Source organism: Lepus europaeus, chromosome 18, assembly GCF_033115175.1.
Source record: "Lepus europaeus isolate LE1 chromosome 18, mLepTim1.pri, whole genome shotgun sequence".
Lineage (NCBI taxonomy): Eukaryota > Metazoa > Chordata > Mammalia > Lagomorpha > Leporidae > Lepus > Lepus europaeus.
The window spans coordinates 41862328-41883940 of NC_084844.1; the positions used below are offsets into that span (position 1 = coordinate 41862328).

Below are 21613 nucleotides of genomic sequence, written 5' to 3' on the forward strand. Positions count from 1 at the left end.
CTTTTGGTGTTGGGAAGTGAGGATGTGGTACGGGGGCACGAGAAAAATAAAGTCCCGCAGAAAATGCATTTAACGTCCCTTTCAGGGAACCGCTCTGCGCCCGGCGGCGCGCGCCTCCAGCCCCGCCCGCAGGCCAGCCGGGTTCCTCCTGCAGTCCCACAGTTAGCCACAAGGAGGTGACAGCGGCCACAGGAGCCGAGGCGGCCTCCCCGGCGGCGGAGGGGCGGAAGCGGAAGGGGCGGGACGCGGGAAGCACGCTACGTCCGTACGTGCTGGCGTCAAGGCCGGCTCTCGCGACGTGAAGCCGGAGCCCGGCTGCTGGCGCGTTGGAGGTGTAGAGCGTCCCTGTGGCGTGGTGAAGGGCTGGCCCCATGGCGGAGATAATTCAGGAACGCATAGAAGATCGTATTCCCGAGTTGGCGCAGCTGGAACGCGTTGGGCTGTTCAGTCACGCGGAGATAAAGTGAGAGCGGGCTCGGGAGGAGGAAGAGCGGTGGCAGGCCGGGAGGCGGCCGGGACGCGTGTGTGGCAGGGCTGGGCTGGGACACGAGTCGTTTGTTTTGCTGAAGCGCAGAAGGCAGGTGCCCACCGTTAGCGTCGCATCCGCTGCAAGGTGGTGTCCGTCCTGGCATCCACCAGGCGTACTGACAGCCCCGGTGGAGCCCGGCGTTGGGGCTGGGAAGGTGCCCGTCGAGAGCTGACGGGGCACTGTGGTGCGTGGTCGGCGAGACAAGTTCAGCATTCCGATTGCAGGGCGAGGTGATGCCTGGAGAGGCGCTGCGGATGGGCACCGCTGAATTCATTTCACGTGCTGCCCCAGCGCCTAGCCGCCGCTCCTGGTGCGTGGTTGGCAGTCGGCAGTTCGTGCCAGTTAGTTGCATTCAGTAGTTTTTAGTGTGTCTTCTGGGACTGTGGTCTGTGATGACTGTGAACGTGCGGTGTGACTGTGGGAGCCTCAAAGTAAACATTGGTTAAGGAACAACATAGATGTTATCATTGCTGAAGATAATGGGCTTGGATTTTTTTCCATTAAGTTTCTTTTTTTTAAAAGATTTATTTACTTACTTGAAAGAATAACAGAGAGAGGGAGAGTAGACAGATCTTCCGTTTGCTGGGCCACTCCCCAAATGTCTGCAACAGCCCGTGCTGGCCCAGGCTGAAGCCGGGAGCCCAGACTCCTTCCAGCTCTCCCATGTGGATGGCAGGAGCCGAAGCACTTGACCCATCCAGTGCCGCCTGCCATGGTGCACATTAGCAGGAAGCTGGATTGGAAGTGGGGATCCGGGGCTGCTTGTGGGACCCTGGCATCCCAAGCAGCAGGTTAACCTGTGCCACAACACCCTACCCTTGCATTAAATTCCAGTATACACATTGTGTGTTAACTCTTAGCTGAGAGAGGTTACTCTTCTCCTCTAAGGCCTTTGTGGTAATAAGCTTTCTTAGGTAAGGACAAATGTAGATTTTTATTTTTAAGAATTCATAAATTAGGAACTCAGATTTTTCCAAAGAGATTTGATAATTAAAACTCAAGTAACATGAATTTGGAAGGAAATAAATCCTTATGAATGTGATATAGAAATAATGTTAACTATTTGACATTTACTTGCTGGTAGGAATCTCAGTGGTCCTGGCAGTTAAGATGGTTATCCTGAAAGTTTGAAAATACATCCTGGTGCCCGTAAGTAGGGGCTAAGGTTGTGCCACAGGGGTTAAGCTGCTGCTTGTGAGCCAGCATTCCATATCAGAGTGCTAGTTAGAATCCCAGCTCCTCTGCTTCCAATCCAGCTCCCTGTTAATGCACCTGGGAAGGCAACAGAAGGTGGGCCAGGTACTTGGACACCAGCCACTCATGTGGGACACTGGGATGGAGTTACTGGCTCCTGTCTTCGGTCTGATCCATTTGGGGGAGTGAACCAGAAGTTGGAAGTTCTCTCTGTGTCTGTCTAACTCTGCTTTTCAAATAAATCAATAAATCTTTAAAAAAACACCAAAACCCACAGAAGGGGCTAGTGCTGTGTTGTAGTGGGCTAATCCTCCACCTGTCGTGCCAGCATCCCATATGGGCACTGGTTTGTGTTCTGGATGCTCCTCTTCCAATCTGGCTCTCTGCTTATGGCCTAGAAAAGCAGTAGAAGATAGCTCAAGTGCTTGGGCCCCTGCACCCACATGGGAGACCCTGAGGAAGTTCCTGGCTTCGAATTGGTCCAGCTCTATTCTTTTCAGCTGTCTGGGGAGCGAACCGGCAGATGGAAAACTTTTCTCTCTGTCTCTCCCTCTCTCTGACTCTGCCTCTCAAATAAATCTTTTTTTTTTTTCTTTCAAGATTTATGTATTTATTTGAAAGGCAGAGTTACAGAGAGGCAGAGGCAGATAGTGAGAGTGTTCCTCCATCTGTTGGTTCACTCCCCACATGGCTGCAATGGCTGTAGCTGCACTGATCCAAAGGCAGGAACCAGGAGCCTCTTCTGGGTCTCCCATGTGGGTGCAACCACTTGGGATATCCTCCACCACTTTCCCAGGCCGAGGCAGAGAGCTGAATCGGAAGTTGAGCAGCCAGGACTTGAACCAGCGCCCATATGGGATGCTGGCACCACAGGCAGTGGCTTTACCCACTATGCCACAGTGCTGGCCCCATAAATAAAATCTTAAAATTTTTATTTTGTTATTAAAAACTTTTTTTATTAAAAATCTTAAAAAAAAGAAACAACTGGCCGGCGCCGTGGCTTAACAGGCTAATCCTCCGCTTTGTGGCGCCGGCACACCGGGTTCTAGTCCCGGTCGGGGCACCGATCCTGTCCCGGTTGCCCCTCTTCCAGGCCAGCTCTCTGCTGTGGCCAGGGAGTGCAGTGGAGGATGGCCCAAGTTCTTGGGCCCTGCACCCCATGGGAGACCAGGATAAGCACCTGGCTCCTGCCATCGGAACAGCGCGGTGCGCCGGCCGCAGCGCGCCTACCGCGGCGGCCATTGGAGGGTGAACCAACGGCAAAGGAAGACCTTTCTCTCTGTCTCCCTCTACTATCCACTCTGCCTGTCAAAAAAAAAAAAAAAAAAAAAAAAAGAACCCACAGAAGTTATCATGTGAAAGCATATCTGCTTATGAAAGATAAGTGTATTTTATAAAGATGATTAAAAATGAATCTTAAGAATGGTATGGGAGAGGGAGTAGGAGGTGGGATGGTTTGGGGGTGGGAGGGTGGGGATGGGGGGAAGAACCGCTATAATCCAAAAGTTGATGGGGGGAAGAACCGCTATAATCCAAAAGTTATACTTATGAAATTTATATGTATGAAATAAAAACTTTCTATAAAAAAAGATAATTGTATTTTTAGAAAAGATTTTATTAATCTATTTGAAAGGCAGAGTTGGAGAGAAGGTGGGAGAAAGAGAGATAGATCTGTCCTCCTGTTCACTCTCCACATGGCCACAAAGGCCAGGGTCTAGGCCAGGCCGAATCCATGCACTTCATCTAGGTCTTCCACGTGGGTGGCAGAGGCCCAAGCACTTGGCCTGCTTTCCCAGGTGCATTAGCAGGGAGAGGGATCAGAAGTGAAGCAGCCAGAACTTGAACTGATGGCTATATCAGATGCTGCTTTTGCAGGTGGTGGCTTCACCTGCTGTGCCATAGCATGGCCCTGATAATCGTATTTGGGAGAGAGCTTTTTAAGCTCTCTTCAAGTTTTAAGAGTTTAAATGACTTTCTCCTCAGGGCTATCATTAAGAAGGCTTCTGATCTAGAATATAAAATACAGCGAAGAACCCTTTTCAAGGAAGACTTTATCAATTATGTTCAAGTAAGTGAATAATTTCATTGCTTTTACCTTAAAAATTTTATGCTTTTAAATTTGAAATCAGTTATAGAATGGGGAGCTTAGTATCAGCTTTCTACAGAGTTCCAGAATTATTGATGAGACAGTTTTGAACCAGACTAAAGTGTCATTGGGAATTGTTTTGCCCATTAAGGCTTTAGACCTTGATAAACTACATTTTTGTCTCTGTCTTGTTCTCCCCCATCCCTTTATATTCTTATGGGGTTAATAGGTCAGAGACTGCTAGAGATACAGTATGTATCAGAATTTTATCAAGAATTTTGCCACTTAGGGAGCAAGATAAAGGTGTTTTAATTTGATGATAGCAGATGGTTTGGAAAGTTAATATTTGTGTGTCTGTAAATCTGTCAGCTTGCATTTTGAGGATTTACTTAATTTATAAGTCAGAATTACAGAGAGAAAGGAAGAGATGGTAGAGGGGAGGGGAGAAAGATCTTCCATCCAGTGGTTCACTCTCCAGGAGCCTGCAATTGCCGGAGCTGGCCCAGGCCGAAGCCAGGAGCTTCTTCCGGGTCTCATGTGGGTGCAGGGGCCCAAGCACTTGGGCCATCTTCTACTCTTTCCCAGCCACTAGCAGGGAACTGGATCAGAAGTGGAGCAGCCAGGACTCGAAACAGTGTGCATATGGGATGCCAGGGCTGTAGACAGCAGCTTAACCTGCTGTGCCTCAGTGTTGGCCCTGATTCTGGTATTTTGTGAATGGATGGAAAGTTTGAGTGAAGGTAAAATGTGTAAGTTGGATCAGTTTTCAGGTGGGAGAGAATAGATAATGTGTTGGGTGACAAACCAGGATTCAAAAAGAGCCAATAACAAGATGAGATATTTGTAAGGCAAAGTTGAGCTTAGATTAAGAAAAGTAATGAACTATCCATGAGACTGACGAAGAATATTGTTTTTGGGAAAGGTCTTAAGTCTCATTATAGATTTCTAATCAAAGTAAGCCAACAACAGATTATGCTAAAAATACACTTTAACTATATCAAACAAAGTAGAGTGTCTGATAAATTGCAGAGGACATTGGAAATAGCAGGCACTTATAAAATGTTGGCTTGAGAAAACATGTTTTGCACTTGTCAGTCCACATTTAGAGCATTGTGTTAGGTTTAAGACTTCATTACGGGGCTACCACTGTGGCGTAGCAGGTAAAGTCGCCATCTGCAGTACTAGCATCCCATATAGGCGCAGGTTCGAGTCCTGGCTGCTCCATTTCCAATCCAGTTCTCCGTTATGGCCTGGGAAAGCAGTAGAAGATGGCCCAAGTCCTTGGGCCCCTGCACCCTGGTGGGAGACCCGGAGGAGGCTCCTGGCTCCTGGCTTCAGATCGGCAGAGCTCTGGCTGTTGCGGCCATCTGGGGAGTGAACCAGCGGAGACACCTCTCTCTGCCTCTGTCTCTCTGTAACTGTGCTATTCAAGTAAATAAATATTTTTAAAAAAGACTTCTTTACTTCATTGTTATTTATTTAGAAAAAAAATTTTTAAAGCTTTATTTATTTATTTGAAAGCCACAGTTAGAGGGAGGGAGGGAGGGAGAGAGGGAGGGGGGAGAGAGAGAGAGAGAGAGAGAGAGAGAGAGAGAGAGATTGATTGATTGATTCTACCCACTGTTTCACTCCCCAGTTAGTTACAATGGCCAAAGCTAGGCCAGGCTGAAGCCAAAGAGCCAGGAGCTTCATCCGGGTCTCCCATGTGGGCCATCTTCCATTGCTTTCCCTGGCTCATTAGCAGGGAACTGGATCAGAAGTGGAGCAGCTGGGACTCAAACTGGTGCCCATATAGGTGCTGATGTTTCAGGAGACAGCTTAAACTGCTATGCCACAACACCAGCCCCTACTTATTCAAAATATTTTAAGGTTTATTTTCATCTACTTGCAAGGCAGAACTACAGAGTGAGTGAGTGAGAGAGAGAGAGAGAGATGTGCCATCTGCTGGTTCACTCCCCACATGCCTGCAACAGCCAGGACTGGGCCAAGCCAAAGCCAGGAATCTAGAACTCCATGTGTGGCAGGGGCCCAAGCACTTAAGTCATCATTCACTGCATTCCCAGATGCTCTAGCAGGTAGCTGGATCTGAAGTGAAGTAGCTCTGATACAGGATGTGGGCAGCAGAAATGGTGGCTTAACCTGCAGCACCACACCTGTCCCAAGACCACATTTTAAGAAGGATAAAGGCCACCACAATGTAAACCTTGATGTGAGAGGAAACCCTGAGGGAACTCTGGGCATTTTAACTTGAGGAGACTTAAGAAGTGGTAAATGATTTCACTCTTTAAATATTTGAAGAGCTATGTGTAGATTATGTTGATTTATTTTAGTATGACTGAAATAACGAAGTAGATGAAAAAGCACACCCACACTTACATATACATCCTCCTGCCTGCACACAGCTATATAAACTCGCTCTGAGGGACAAGTGGCATTTTATTTATTTGAAAGGCAGAGTGACAGGGAATGAGAGACAGAGATTTTCCATCTGCTGATTCATTCCCCAAATGCCTGCCACAGCTGGGGCTGGGCTGGGCAGGAGCCTGGGACTAGGAACTCCATCCAGTACTCTTGTGTGGGTAGTACTGACCCAACTATTTGAACCATTACCTGTATCTGCTCAGGAGTGTATATTAGCAAGATGCTGGAATCAGGAGAGGATGCATCCATCCTTTGTAGTATCTTAACCATCAGGCCAAACATCTACCCAGTATTAGTGAACATTTTAAAGACTGACATCAGTTCATAATTGGTTCAACCACTTTGGAGAACAATTTGATAAAATCCCATAAAGTTGAAAATATGTATATCCTATGACCCGGCAATTTCATTAACTCATTCACCTGTAGATACTATCTGTCTGCCACACACATGACTCTGATGCAGCCTGATAGGAAATGGGAAAAAAATTTTTTTTAAAATTTATTTGACAGAGTTATAGACAGAGAGAAAGAGACAGAGAGAAAGGTCTTCCTTCCATTGGTTCACCCCCTCAAATGGCCGCCATGGCCAGCTCTGTGCCAAGCCAAAGCCAGGAGCCAGGTGCCTCCCCCTGGTCTCCCATGGGGTGCAGAGCCCAAGGACTTGGGCCATCTTCCACTGCCCTCCTGGGCCACAGCAGAGAGGTGGACTGGAAGAGGAGCAACTAGGACTGGAACCCGGCGCCCATATGGAATGCTGGCACCACAGGCGGAGGATTAACCAAGTGAGCCTCGGCGCCAGCCCCAGAAAAAAATTTTTTTAAAAAGATTTATTTTATTTATTTGAAGGACACAGTTAGAGAGAGAAAGGGAAAGGAAAAGCTAGGCAAATTGTGTATTCTTACTTTTTAAACAAATCTCTAACCCCCAGCACTGATTCCAGTATGACTGGATAGAGACTATGGATCAAATTTTTTTTTTTAATTTAGTTTTACTCGTGAAAGCATGACATAGATATCTTTTATCCATTGATTCAGTCCCCAAGTGCCTGCAACAGTTGGAGCTGGGCAAGGCTGAGGCCAGGAGCCAGGATTCCAACTGAGTCTCCCGTGTGCATGGCTGGGACCCCAGTTGCCTCCCACAGTGCACATTAGCAAGAAGCTGCATAGCAAGTGGAGTTGAGACTCCATCCCAGGTATTCTCATATGGAACGTGGAGGTCCCAAGAGATGCCTTAACCTACTGTGCCACAATGCCTGCTTCAGTAAACTACACATTTATAAATAAAATACTAAGTAGTTGAAATGAATGAGTGAATGCAGTGTGTCAACAAAGATATATCTAAAGTTATTTTATTTTTTAAAGATTTTATTTGTTTATTTGAAAGGCAGAATTACAGATAGAGAGAAGAGAGATTGTCCATCTACTGGTTTACTCTGCAGGTGGCCATAATAGTTGGGGCCAGGCCAGGCCTGAGTCAGGAGCCAGGAGTTTCTTTTGGGTCTCCCATGTGGGTGCAGGGGCCCAAGCACTTGGGCCATCATCCGCTCCTTTTCCAGGCACGTTAGCAGGGAGCTGGATCTAAGGTGGAGCAGCTGGAACTCAAACCAGCTCCCATGTGGCTAAGCCACAGTGCTGGCCTCTTTACTTGATAATTTTAAGTAAATCTGGGACCAGTGTTTCAGCAAATTCCGCTAAGCCTCCACCTGCAGCATCAGCATCCCATATAGGTGCCACTTCAAGTCCTGACTGCTCCATTTCCAATGCAGCTCTCTGTTAACGCTCTTGGGCAAGCACCAAAAGACTGCCCAAGTGCTTGGGCCTCTGCCACCCATGTGGAAGAGCTGGATGAAGCTCCTGACTTCGTCTTCGTCCAGTCCTGGCCATTGTGGCCATTTGAAGGGTGAACCAGCAAATGGACCTCTCTCTTGTCTCTCTGTCACTCTCTAATTCTAACTCTAACTTTTAAATAAATAAAATCTTTCAAAAAAAATTGGGGCAAAGGTTGTGATGCTGCCTGCAATGCCAGCATCCCATATGGGCACCAGTTCAAGTCCTGGCTGCTCCACTTCGTTTCAGCTCCCTGCTAATGTGCCTGGGAAAGCAGCAGAGGATGGCCCAAGTACTTGGGCCCCTGGACCCATGTGGGAAACCTGGATGGAGTTCCAGGATCCTTGTTTAGTCCTGGCCTAGCTCCAGCCATTGTGGCCATTTGGGCAATGGACCAGCAGAAGGGAAATAACTCTCTCTCTCTCTCTCTCTTTCTTTGTGATTGCCTTTCAAGTAAATAAATAAATCTTCAAAAAATTTTTTTAAACTAAATTTTTTTTCTGTATAAAATGCTTTAAATTTTCTCCTTTTTATGTTTCTCTTCAATAGTATGAAATTAATCTATTGGAGCTCATCCAGAGAAGAAGAACAGTAAGTAGATGATTTTCTAGAAGTTGGGAAAAAGTACACAGTAAGCATTGTGGCCATGTAACTAGAACTTTTGCTTGGGAGGCAGTTATTGTGGATAAACTATGTGGTACAATGTTCGTAATGGGTAGTTATAGTTACTTGCTTTCTTTATCTGTAGTGTTAAATGATCAGGTAAGAATGCTGCTTTGGATAAATGTGATTAACCTAAGACTTTTTTGTGTCCCCTATTAGCGCATTAAATACTCATTTAAGAGGGATGAAATAGAGAATTCTATTGTACACCGGGTACAAGGAGTCTTTCGACGTGCTTCAGCGAAGTGGAAAGTAAGTGATCAGAGCATCCTTCATTTTACGAGATGTGAGGATCTGTATTATACATGTTATACTTTTTTTTTTTTTGACAGGCAGAGTTAGACAGAGAGAAAGGTCTTCCTTTCCGTTGGTTCACCCTTCAAATGGCTGCTACGGCCGGTGCACTGTGCTGATCTGGAGCCAGGAGCCAGGTGCCTCCTCCTGGTCTCCCATGCAGGTGCAGGGCCCAAGCACTTGGGCCATCCTCCTCTGCCCTTCCGGGCCACAGCAGAGAGCTGGACTGGAAGAGGAGCAACTGGGACAGAACTGGTGCCCCAACTGGGACTAGAACCTGGGGTGCTGGTGCTGCAGGTGGAGGATTAACCAAGTGAGCCGCGGCGCTGGCCTGCTTTTTTTTTTTTTTTTAAAGATTTATTTATTTATTTGAAAGCTGGAGTTACACAGAGAGAGAAGGAGAGGCAAGGGGGAGAGAGAGAGAGAGAGAGAGAGAGAGAGAGAGTCTTCCATCTGCTGGTTCACTCCCCACTTGGCTGCAATGGCTGGAGCTGTGCTGATCTGAAGCCAGGAGCCAGGAGCTTCTTCTGTGTCTCCCATATGGATACAGGGGCCCAAGGGCTTGGGCCATCTTCTACTGCTTTCCTAAGCAGAGAGCTGCGTTGTAAGTGGAGTGACTGGGACTTGAACCACTGCCCATATGGGATGCCGGCACTGCAGGCAGAAGCTTTACCTGCTATGCCCTATCACCGGTCCCTATTATGCGTGTTAAGATGCATTGTTCTCTGTTATCTTGGGTGCCTGCATAGTTAAATAATAGTATCATTGCTCGAAACATTTTTTGAGGGGCTGGTGCTGTGGCTTAGCAGGTAAAGCTGCTGCCTGCAGTGCCGGCATCCCATATGTGCACCGGTTTGAGTCCTGGCTGTTCCACTTCTGATCCAGCCTTCTGTTATGGCCTGGGAAAGCAGTAGATGGCCCAAGTGCTTGGGCCCCTGCACCTGCATGGGAGACCTGGAAGAAGCTCCTGGCATTGAATTGGCATAGCTCTGGCCACTGCGGCCAACTGGGGAGTGAACCAGTGGATAGAAGACCTCTCTATCTCTCTGCCTCTCCTTCTCTCTCTGTGTAACTCTTTCAAATGAATAAATAAATCTTAAAAAATTTTTTTTTTAAAAAAGAAACATTTTTTGAGCCGTTTAACAAACCATTAAGAGAGTTAGTCTCATTCCCTTATAGTTACTATATAAAAGTAGTGCTGGCTGGTGCTGCGGCTCACTAGGCTAATCCTCCGCCTTGCGGCGCCGGCACACCGGGTTCTAGTCCCGGTTGGGGCACCGATCCTGTCCCGGTTGCCTCTCTTCCAGGCCAGCTCTCTGCTGTGGCCAGGGAGTACAGTGGAGGATGGCCCAAGTGCTTGGGCCCTGCACCCCATGGGAGACCAGGAGAAGCACCTGGCTCCTGCCTTCGGATCAGCGCGGCGGCCATTGGAGGGTGAACCAACGGCAAAGGAAGACCTTTCTCTCTTTTACTCTCTCTTTCTCACTGTCCACTCTGCCTGTCAAAAAAAAAAAAAAAAAAAAAGTAGTGCTGAAAGTAACATATTTAATTATTAAGGATCAAAAATTATTTTGGAACTGTTTGGATCTGTCTCTAAGTCACAAACACAGAAGACTTGGAGATGGACAATAAAAAGTTAGATAGGGCAGGACCGAAGTAATTTGATTTTCTTTAGGTTTGGCTTTGGAACTGGACATGTTAAATAGGAAATACTGTGTATTCCTGGGAATGACAATTTTTGTGTTGCTTTTACCTGGTGGAGACTATTTAAGAACCGTATAAAGCATATTGGATAAATGACACATTTATCTTGGAACATGAGTGGAAGTTGGGCAGACGTTGAGTTGTCATGGTTGTAAGGTCCAAGGCCTTGATAAGGAAAAGCCCAAGAGGCTGAGGGGTGTGATAGCACATTGGGTCTTTGAAATCTGCCTGTTGATAACAAAATTAATCAGAGGTACCTTGTATGCAAGCATCAAATTCAAGCAGCTAACAACATTACTTTTCTTGCAGGATGATGTTCAACTTTGGCTGTCCTATGTAGTTTTTTGTAAAAAATGGGTGAGTAAAACATGTCTTCCCCCATTTCCCTTCTTTCTACTGGGCTGCCGTTTGAGCTTGGGCTTCATTGCTGAACTCCTTGTTTACACCAGAGGTGTAGGATTGATGAATGGAACAAGAACTCAGGAGTAGGTGTTTGGCAGCACAGTGAAGATGCCGCTTGGGGCACCTGTATTCCATATCGTATAGTGCCTAGGTTCAAATCTTGTCTCTGCTTTTGATTCTGGCTTCCTGCTGACGCACACCCTGGGAGGCGGTAGGTGATGGCTTAAATACTTGGGTTCCTACCAGTCATGAGGCAGACCTGAATTGAATTCCCAACTCTGAGCTTAGGCCTGGCCCAGCCCTGATTGTGGCAGGTATTTGGGGAATGAACCTTTAGTTGGAAGGTGTCCAAAAAAAAAAAAAAAAAAAAAAAAGTGGAGGAGAAGAACCCAAGAAGGGAGGCCAGCATTGTGGCATAGTGGGTAAAGCTACTGCTTACAACACTAGAATCCCATGTGGGTACTGGTTAGAGTCCTGGCTGTTCCATATTTTTTTTTTTTTTTAAATTATTAATTTATTAGAGAGGCAGAGAGCGAGAGAGAGCTTCCATCTGCTGATTCACTTCCCAAATGGCTGGGCCAGGCTGAAGCCAGGAGCTTCTTGGTCTCCCATGTGGGTTCAGGGGCCCAGGCACCTGGGCCACCATCTGCTGTTTTCCCAGGCACATTACATTAGCAGGGAGCTGGATTGGAAGTGAAGTAGCCAGGATTCAACTGCTGCCCATGTGGGATGTTGGTCCTGCAGGTGATAGCTTGTTATACCACAGCACTGGCCCCTGCTGTACTTCCTATCCAGCTCTCTACTAACAGCCTGGAAAAAGCAGCAGCAGATGACCTAAATGCGTGGTCCCCTGCTACCTATGTGGGAGACCCCAAAGACGCTCCTGGCTCCATCCTGATCATTGAGGCCACTTTGGGAGTGAACAACAGCATATTTCTCTTTTTCTTTCTGCTCTCTAACTCTGACTTAGAAATGAATAAATACATCTTAGGAAAAAAAAACACCCAAGAAGGCTGAACTTCAGTATAACATTTGTATGTCTGAATGACTATATGGTTTGTAAATAATTGGAAAAAACTCAGTTTTATACATATTCAGTGACATTAATTTTTTTATTTTAGAGTCTTAGAATCTAAATGTTTTATGGTTTAGGTAGAAGAAAATATCTCTGTGTCCTCATCTGTTACTGTGTCCCCAGCAATAGCATCTCTTGCCCTGTTGGGTTTTAAAGGTGGGAGGGCGTAGCACATACTACTTAGAAACATCAGTGACTGCTCTGTGCAGGAAGTAGACATTTTCCTTCCTCTTTTACAGGCTGCCAAAGAGCAACTGAGCAAGGTGTTCTCTGCCATGTTGGCCATTCATTCAAACAAGCCAGGTATGGTGAAATCTTTGATAGCTCTTTTTCTCTATTTGATTTAGACTCAAGCCATTTTGAAATTTCTTTGCTTGATGCACCTAAGAGAAATTATCTGGGGACTTGAACTTAGGCAGTTGGCCTTGAGCAATTTTTGTTTGTGAACAGCTGCCTCTTCATCTTTGCCAACCTGTACTAGTTGCTGTGCCAGGTGTTGTATCTGTGATCATTATTTTTATTTTATTTATTTTTTATTTTTTTGGACAGGCAGAGTTAGACAGTGAGAGAAAGAGACAGAATTAAAGGTCTTCCTTCCATTGGTTCACCCCCCAAAATGGCCGTTACGGCCGGCATGCTGTGCCGATCCAAAGCCAGGAACCAGGTACTTCTTCCTGGTCTCCCATGTGGGTGCAGGGTCCAAGCACTTGGGCCATCCTCCACTGCCTTCCCGGGCCACAGCAGAGAGCTGGACTGGAAGAGGAGCAACCGGGACAGAATCCAGCGCCCCAACTGGGACTAGAACCCGGGTGCCAGAGCCGCAGGCAGAGGATTAGCCTAGTGAGCCGTGGCGCCGGCCCTTTATTTGTATTTTTTAAAAAATTTATTTATTTATTTGAAAGTCAGAGTTACACAGATAGAGGAGAAGCAGAGACAGAGAGAAGTCTTCCATCTGATGGTTCACTCCCTAATTGGCCACAATGGCCAGAGCTGTGCCGATCCGAAGCCAGGAGTCAGGAGCTTCTTCTGGATCTCCCATGCAGGTGCAGGGGCCCAAGGACTTGGTCCATCCTTTACTGCTTTTCCAGGCCATAGCAGAGAGCTGGATTGGAGCACCAGCCCCTATTATTTCTTTTTAAAAAGTTAAAATCTTTTTAAAAAAATTGTACATGACCACTGATGTTGATGAAATGCAGTAGCATGTACTACATCCAGGTCTTGTGTGTTAATGTTTACCTGTTTCCTTTAGAATTTTTTTTTTTTTTTTTTTTTTTAAGATTTATTTATTTGAAAGGCAGAGTTACAGAGAGGCAGAGGCAGAGAGAGACAGGGGTCGGGGTCGTTCATCCTCTGATTCACTCTCCAGTGGCCCGGCCAGAACTGTGCTGATCCGAAGCCAGGAGCTTCTTCCGGGTCTCCCACGTGGGTGTGGGGGCTCAAGTACTTGGGCCATCTTCCACTGACTTCCCAGGCCATAGTAGAGAACTGGATCCAAAGAGGAGCACCTGGGACTTGAGCCCATATGGGATGCCGGCACTGCAGGTGGTGACTTTACCTGCTAAGCCACAGCGCCAGCCCCTAAAAAAAGACTTGATTTTACTTCTTTGAAAGGGTGACAGAGAGAGACAAGGAGATCTTCCATCTGCTGGTTCAGTCCCCAGATTCCCACAATATTCAAGGCTGGGCCAGATCGAAGCCAAGGGACTAGAATTCCATGTCTCCCACTTGGGTGGCAAGGGCCTAATCTGTGGGGCCCATCTTCTGATGCTTTCCTAGGCATAGTAGGAGGGAGGCAGATAGGAAGTGGAGCCGCAGGGACTTGAAACCAGCACTCTGATGTGGGATTCCTGTGTTGCAGGTGGCAGCTTAAGCTGCTATAGCACAACACTGGCCCTGGAATATTCTAATTTTATTTATTGATTTAGGATTGATTTTATTTGAAAGAGAGTGGGAGGGTGGGAGGTGGGTGAGAGAGAGAAAGAGAGCTATCTTCCATCCTCTTGATTCACTCTCCAGATGGCTGTAATGGCTAGGGCTGGGCCAGTCTGAAGCCAGGAGCTTCTTCCAGGTCTCTCGATTGGGTAGCAGGGGCCCAAGCATTTGGACCATGCTCTGTTACTTTCCCAGGCTCCTTAGCAAGGAGCTGGATTAGAAGTAGAGCAGCAGGTCTCAAACTGGTGCCTATATGGGATGCTGTTGTTGCAGGAGGCAGTTTTTACCTGTTATACCACAATGTTGGCCCCAGAATATTCTAATTTTAGATAAAGCAGCAAAACTTGGTCATTGGAAACTTTGTTTTTTTCCTTTTCCTTTGGTAAAATTATTTAAAAATTCTTTTGAGTATTTGAAATTGGGACATTGTCTTTTCTTGTTTAATTTATTGATATGAAGTCTGCTTTTTTATTTATAGCTTTGTGGATTATGGCAGCCAAGTGGGAAATGGAAGACCGTTTATCTTCAGAAAGTGCAAGACAGCTATTTCTTCGGGCTCTACGTTTTCATCCAGAGTGCCCGAAACTTTATCAAGAAGTGAGTGTGTGCGCACCAGGTGAAAGAGTGATGTCTCGCTTTGATCCCCTGGAGATGTACTTTCTTGAATTTGACAGGCAGAGAGAGAGAGAGAGTGCTCCCATGCAAATAACTGCAATGGCCAGTACTGAAGCCAGGCACCAGAATTCAAACCAGGTGAAAACATGTGGATGTCAGGAACCCAGTTACTTAAGTCATTACCACTACCTCTCAGGGTCTGCATTACTGAGAAGCTGGCTCTCCGAACCCAGGCTCTCCAAAGTGGGATGTGGGCATTTTAACTGCTCGGCTGAACGCTCGTCCCATATGTTTTTCATTAAGTTTGGAAATTTGGAAACACTTCAGGGGCCAGTGTTGTGGCAGAGTAAGTTAAGCTGCCCACTTGGGATATTGGCATCCCATATTGGAGTCCCAGTTTGAGTCCTGGATGCTCTGCTTCCAATCTTTCTCCCTGCTGATGTGCTTGGAAAAATAGTGGAAGATGACCCAAGTCCTTTAGCTCCTGCAATCCACATCGGAGGCCTAGTTGGAGTTCCAACTCCTGATTTTGACCTGGCCCAGCCCAACATATGACCTTTTGGGGAGTGAACCAACAGATGGAAGATCTGTCTCTGCCTCTCAAATAACTAACTAAATCTTAAAGACTTTAGATTATGCAGGCTAAGGATAATTGTGTTGGTGGTGGAGGGGTGAAGAGAAATATCTTTTTTTTGTTGACACTGTGCAACTTCTTGATTCATGAGGAGTTGGAACCCTTTTACCTGCCTGCTGTGGTTTGGAGGTATGGGGATTGGACCATAATTTCTTCTAGCTGGGTGGTCCATTTCAGCCTCTTTTTCCTTTGTTCTTTTTTTTTTTTTTTTTGACAGGCAGAGGGGATAGTGAGAGAGAGAGAGAGAGACAGAGAGAAAGGTCTTCCTTTTTGCCGTTGGTTCACCGTCCAATGGCCGCTGCGGCTGGCGCATCGTGCTGATCTGAAGCCAGGAGCCAGGTACTTCTCCTGGTCTCCCATGTGGGTGCAGGGCCCAAGGACTTGGGCCATCCTCCACTGCCTTCCCGGGCCATAGCAGAGAGCTGGCCTGGAAGAGGGGCAACCGGGATAGAACCCGGTGCCCGAACCGGGACTAGAACCCGGTGTGCCGACACCGCAAGGCGGAGGATTAGCCTATTAAGCCACGGCGCCACTCAGAATTTTTAAAAAATGTATTTGAAAGGTAGTTAAAGAGAGGGAGAGGGAAAGGGAGAGATCTTCCACCTGCTGGTTCACTCCTCAAGTGACTATATTAGCTGGGGCTGATCCAGGTGGAAGCCAGGAGCCTGGAACTAAATACTGGTCTTCCATGTGGGTGCAGGGGCCCATGCACTTGGGCTGTCTTCCCCTGCCTTTCCCAGGTCAGTTATCAAGGAGCTAGTTGAGGAGCAACCAGGACTCAAACTGGCACTCAAATAGGTTACCAGTAGAACCAGCTATGCCACAATGCCTGTCCTGTTTTCTTTCTGATTTGTGATAAGTTTTTTGTTTTTGTTTTTTTAAATAAACATCAAACTGGCACTTATGGGATGCCAGCATTGCAGGCGGCAGCTTAAACTGCTGTGCCACAATACTGGGCCCAACTCATTCCCTCCAACAGGAGTACAGTAGAACATTGATTGATTGATGGCCAATTGTTTTTTAATTTTTTAAATATTTAATTTTTAGCAGATTCATTGTGCTTTGTAGATAACAATTCTAAGAACGTAATGATATTCCTTTCTTTCCTCCCCCTTTCCCTCTTGTGCTCCTTTCTTCTCTGTTTCTTTCTGTCTTTCTGTGGCCAAGGTTTTGATATTGAAAAAGTCACCAAATGCTAGAAATGATGTGTTATAAGAAAACTATACCCTTTTCTGAGGCATTTTATTAGGGTAAGAGAGAAATGCTCTAATGAAAATGAAGCCTTGTGTTATAAGAGGGCAAAAAATATGGATCTTCATTCTAATAGGTTGTATAGGCATACTATTACTTGTTTTTTTTTATGTAATTTAGTGATTTTTTAATATTGTGTTCTTGTAGCTCTTCTTTTTTCATAGTCTGTTAGATATTCCTTTGCTTCCTTTAATTTTATTGAAAATCTATTATTATAAGTGTCATTTGTTTTCTGTTATCAGTAATGTTGTAGGGTGATATTCTTTGTATGCCTTTTGGAGGCTTTTATAAATTCCCATTCTTGTACTTCCCAAAATGGAAATATATTTATTGCCTTTTTTTAAAAAGGTTTATTTATTTATTTGAAAGGCAGAGTTACAGAGAGGCAGAGAGAGGAAGGTCTTCCACCTGCTGGTTCTCTCCTCAAATGCCCGCAACAGCCAGAGCTGGGTTGATTGGAAGCCAGGAGCCAGATGCTTCTTCTGCTTCTCCCATGTGGGTGCAGGGGCCCAAGCACTTGAGACATCTTCCTTTGCTTTCCAAGGCCATTAGCAGAGAGCTGGATTGGGAGTGGAGCAGGGGCCAGTGCTGTGGTGCAGCAGGTTAAAGCCCCAGCCTGCAGTGCTGGCATCCCATATGGGCGCTGGTTCGTGTCCTAGCTACTCCACTTCTGATCCAGCTCCCTGTTAATATACTGTGGAAGCAGCAGAAGATGGCCAAAGTCCTTGGGCCCCTGCACGCATGCGGAAGACCCGAAAGAAGCTCCTGGCTCCTGGCTTCAGATTGGCTCAGTTTTGGCTGTTGTGGCCATTTGGGGAGTGAACCAGCAGATTGAAGACCCCTCCCTCCCTCCCTCCCTCCCTCCCTCTCTCTCTCTCTCTCTCTCCCCGTTTCTACCTCTCTCTGTAACTCTTGTCTTTCAAATAAATAAAATAAATCTTAAAAAAAAAAAAAAAAGTGGAGTAGCTGGGACTCAAGCTGTTCATATGGGATGCCAGTGCTACAGGCAGAAGCTTAACCTGCTACGCCACAGCACCAGCCTATTTTTTAAGGTTGTTGATTAATATTTCCAAATTGCTTGTCAGAAGAACCTAAAATGGGCTGGTGTGGCACAGCAGGTTAAGCTCCATTTACCATTTCGGCATCCCGTATCAGAGTGCCTTGTTCAAGTCCCAGCTACTAGCTATCATGAGGGCTGGCATTGTAGTGGAGCACATTAAGTCACTTGCAATGCCAGCATCTTAGAGTGCTAATTCAAGTCCTGGCTACTCAGCTTCCTGCTTATGTGTTAGAGAAGGCAGTGGGAGATGACCTTAAGTACCTGGGCCTCTGCTGCTGATGGGGGAGATCCAGATGGAGTTCTGGCTCTAGCTTTGGCCTGGCCCAGCCCCAGCTGTTGTGGTCATTTGGGCCCCTAAATAGCTGGGACTTCAACTGGAACTTGAATATGGGATTTTAGCATTGCAAGCAGTGGCTTAACCTGGTGCATCACAGTGCTGGCCCTTGTGTCACATAGTTTTATAACAAAATATAATACTCTCTGCCCCCCAGACTTTCCTAGTTATGATACTTAAGGATAAAAAGAGGCATCTTAGGGGCTGGCACTGTGGTGCAGTGGGTTAAAGCTCTGGCCTGAAGCGCCGGCATCCCATATGGGCGCCAGTTCTAGACCCAGCTGCTCCTTTTCTGATCTAGCTCTCTGCTGTGGCCTGGGAAAGCAGTGGAAGATGGCCCAAGTTCTTGGTCCCTTGCACCCATGTGGGAGACCTGGAAGAAGCTCCTGGCTCCAGGCTTCCGTGTGGCCCAGGTCTGGCAGTTGTGACCATTTGGGGAGTGAGCTAGTAGATGGTAGATCTCTTTCTGTCTGTCCCTCTGATTGTTACTCGACTTTGAAATAAATAATAAATAAATCTTTAAAAAAAAAAAAAGGTTTCAAAGATTTTCATGTCATTGTTTTCCTTTTGCAGTACTTTAGGATGGAGTTAATGCATGCTGAGAAACTGAGGAAGGAAAAGCAAGAACTTGAAAAAGCTGACATGGATGATCTGGTAAGATCCTACTGTGTTGTCAATTGCTAATATTATGTAGTCTTTTAAGCCTGTACAGGAGTAAGAGAAAAATCTTTGGGATATATTATTTTTCTTTTCACTTTAATGTCACATTTTGAAATTTTAAGATAAGTCCAGAGTTGATTTAGTTTAATGGGCCTAGTAATAAGAGTAACATTTTGTACTTAAAAATAGGTATTTGATGGGGGCTGGCATTGTGGCATAAGCTGGTAAAGCTGTTGCTTGCAATGCCGGCATCCCATATAGGCGCCAGTTTGAGGCCCAACTGCTCCACTTCTTAGCTAGCTCTGTGCTAATGTGCTTGGGAAAGCAGTGGAAGATGGCCCAAGTGGTTGGGCTTCTGCACCCACGTGGGAGAACCAGGTGGAGTTCCATGTTCCTGTGTTGCTCCTGGCTGAGCCCCAGTTGTTGCAGCCATTTGGGGAGTGAACCAGCAGATAGAAGGTTTTCTGTGTCTGTCTGTCTCTCTGTAACTGTGCCTTTCAGATGCATAAATAAAATATAAAAAAACAACAACAGGTATTTGGACTAACTGAAGTGGTCCTCAAAATTATTATTGAGGAAATAACCAAATACTGTGGAATTAAGCACTTTTATATATGGGTTCAAGGAGCTTCAGAAAGGTGAAATGTGTAGTTCCTAGACTTCTTTCTTTTCCTTTTTATATAATTATTTACATGGCAGAATTTTTCTTCCAAAGATTTATTTATTTATTTCAAAGTCAGAGTTATGGAGAGAAGGAGACAGAGAGAGATCTTCCATCCTCTGGTTCACTCCCCAAATGGCTGCAGTGGCCAAGGCTGAGCCAGGCCTTAACCAGGATCTTTCAGGTCTCCCATGTGGGTACAAGAAGCCCAAGCACTTGGGCTATCTTCTGCTTATCCTAAGCCATTAGCAGGGAGCTGGATTGAAAGTGGAGCAGCAGGGACATGAAATGGCCCCTTATAAGGGGGTACTGGTGTCTCAGGAGGCAGCTTTACTCACAACACCACAATAGTGGTCCCCAGAATAATTTTTTAAAAAGGTTTATTTATTTGTATAAAGGACGGAGTTAGAGAGAGAATGAAAGATTTCCATTTGCTCATTCATTCTCTAAATGGCTGCAATGATTGTGACTGAGTCAGGCCAAACCCAGGAGTCCAGAACTAAATACAGTTCTTCAGTGTGTGTGGCAGAGGCCCAAGGAGTTGAGCCATCTTCTCCTGCTTTCCCAATAACATTAGCAGGGAACTGGGTTGGAAGTGGAGAAGCTAGGACTTGAACTGGCATTCATATAGGATGCTGGCATTGTATGTGGTAGCTTAACTTGTGCCACAATGCTTGCTCCATGGCAGAATAATTTGAAAGAAAGGTTTAGAACATTAGGCTGAAAAATGAACTTTGTTATCTTCTCGTTAATGTGGTTTCCAACTCAGACCTTTTTTATCCAAGTAAAATCTTAACACAAAAGGTTAAACAAGGCATGTAGCACTTGACCTATTCTGGTCTAAATGGAGTGAGACTTTAAGGCATGTGATCTTGTCAACACTCCAGCATCCTGAGTGAAAAGAGCAGGAAGATGAGTGATCTTGTTCAAGCTGCATGGTTTACAAGTGAGAGGGCTGGCCCACACAGAGAGCTTATGTGGTACAGGTAATCTAGGAATGTTAATTTTCATCATGGTGCTTTCTCTACTCAGTAGTGCTATGGTTATGTTTTATGTCACTCTCTTTAGAGGAATCTTGATTATCCTCAAGAAATCCTTAAGGGCGAGTTGGCACGGATCATCTACAAAAATTCTGTAAGCATAATTAAAGGTAAGTATCTATTGGACATTTACTTGTGGTAAGAAAGTGTAATATTCTCTTTCAAAATTAGCAAAGGTTTTTTTCATTGTAAACTTTCCAGTAGGATGATTATAAAACTGATTGTAGAAATAATGTTCTGTTTCTTTCAGAAAAGGTTTATTTCTCTTAGATTTTTTTTTTTTTTTTTTTAGATTTATTTATTTATTTAAAAGGCAGAGCTACAGAGAGGCAGAGGCAGAGAGAGAGAGGTCTTCCATCCACTGATTCACTCCCCAAATGATCATAATATCTGGAGCTGGGCTAATCTGAAGCCAGGAGCCAGGACCTTCTTCTGGCTCTCCCACGTGGGTGCGGAGGCCTAAAGGCTTGGACCATCTTCTGCTGCTTCCCCAGGGTCACTAACAAGGAGCTGGATTGGAAATGGAGCAGCCGGGACCTGAACTGGCGCCCATATGGGATGCCGGCACTGCAGGTGGCAACTTTACGTGCTATGCCACAATGCCGGCCCCTGTCCCAGGTTTTGATTGGACATTTCAGTAAGTTTTCACTGAGTACTTTACTCATATTGGGAGTCAGAAAAATAGATAATTTATTCCATTTCCTTGTGCCTTTCATAAGTCTAGAATGAAAATTAGAAGTGCTTACAAATACTCAAATATGGCTTTGCTTGTTGAGTAGGATTGTAGAGGAACTTTCCTGTTTTGTTCTATTTCTTCATTTTTAAAAAACAAGAAAAAGAAGTTGGTATTTTTAGAGCAGTTTTTACTGATAATGAACCTTTCCTCACCTATTTTTTAAATTCTAGGTGCAGAATTTCATGTGTCCTTGCTTTCAATTGCACAGCTATTTGACTTTGCCAAAGACCTACAAAAAGAAATTTATGATGAGTAAGTAAAATAGTGGAAAGGTAATTGTTTCTTTTGCTGAACTGTGATAAGGTACTTTTTTTTTTTTTTTTAAAGATTTTTAAATTTATTTGAAAGGCAGAGTTAGAGAGAAAGGGAGACAGAGAAAGAGTCAGAGGGAGATCTTCCATCTGCTGATTCACTCCCCAAATGACTGCAACGTCCAGATTTGGGCTGGTCGGAAGCCAGGAACCAGGAGCCAGGCACTCCTCTAGGTCTTCCAT

The 21613-nt window shown here is 45.5% G+C and overlaps 1 protein-coding gene across 1 annotated transcript in view; it reads left to right on the forward strand.

The window, feature by feature from the left end:
- Positions 1–282: 282 nt before the first annotated feature.
- UTP6 (UTP6 small subunit processome component) overlaps positions 283–21613 on the forward strand; it is a 41727-nt gene continuing 20396 nt past the window's right edge. Inside the window, exons 1-10 of the mRNA XM_062216025.1 lie at positions 283–463; positions 3707–3791; positions 8608–8649; positions 8881–8973; positions 11029–11076; positions 12436–12499; positions 14607–14725; positions 18596–18676; positions 20412–20493; positions 21290–21371. Of these exons, the coding sequence (XP_062072009.1) occupies positions 372–463; positions 3707–3791; positions 8608–8649; positions 8881–8973; positions 11029–11076; positions 12436–12499; positions 14607–14725; positions 18596–18676; positions 20412–20493; positions 21290–21371 (788 nt within the window). The 5' untranslated portion in view covers positions 283–371. The remainder of the gene's footprint in view (positions 464–3706; positions 3792–8607; positions 8650–8880; positions 8974–11028; positions 11077–12435; positions 12500–14606; positions 14726–18595; positions 18677–20411; positions 20494–21289; positions 21372–21613) is intronic.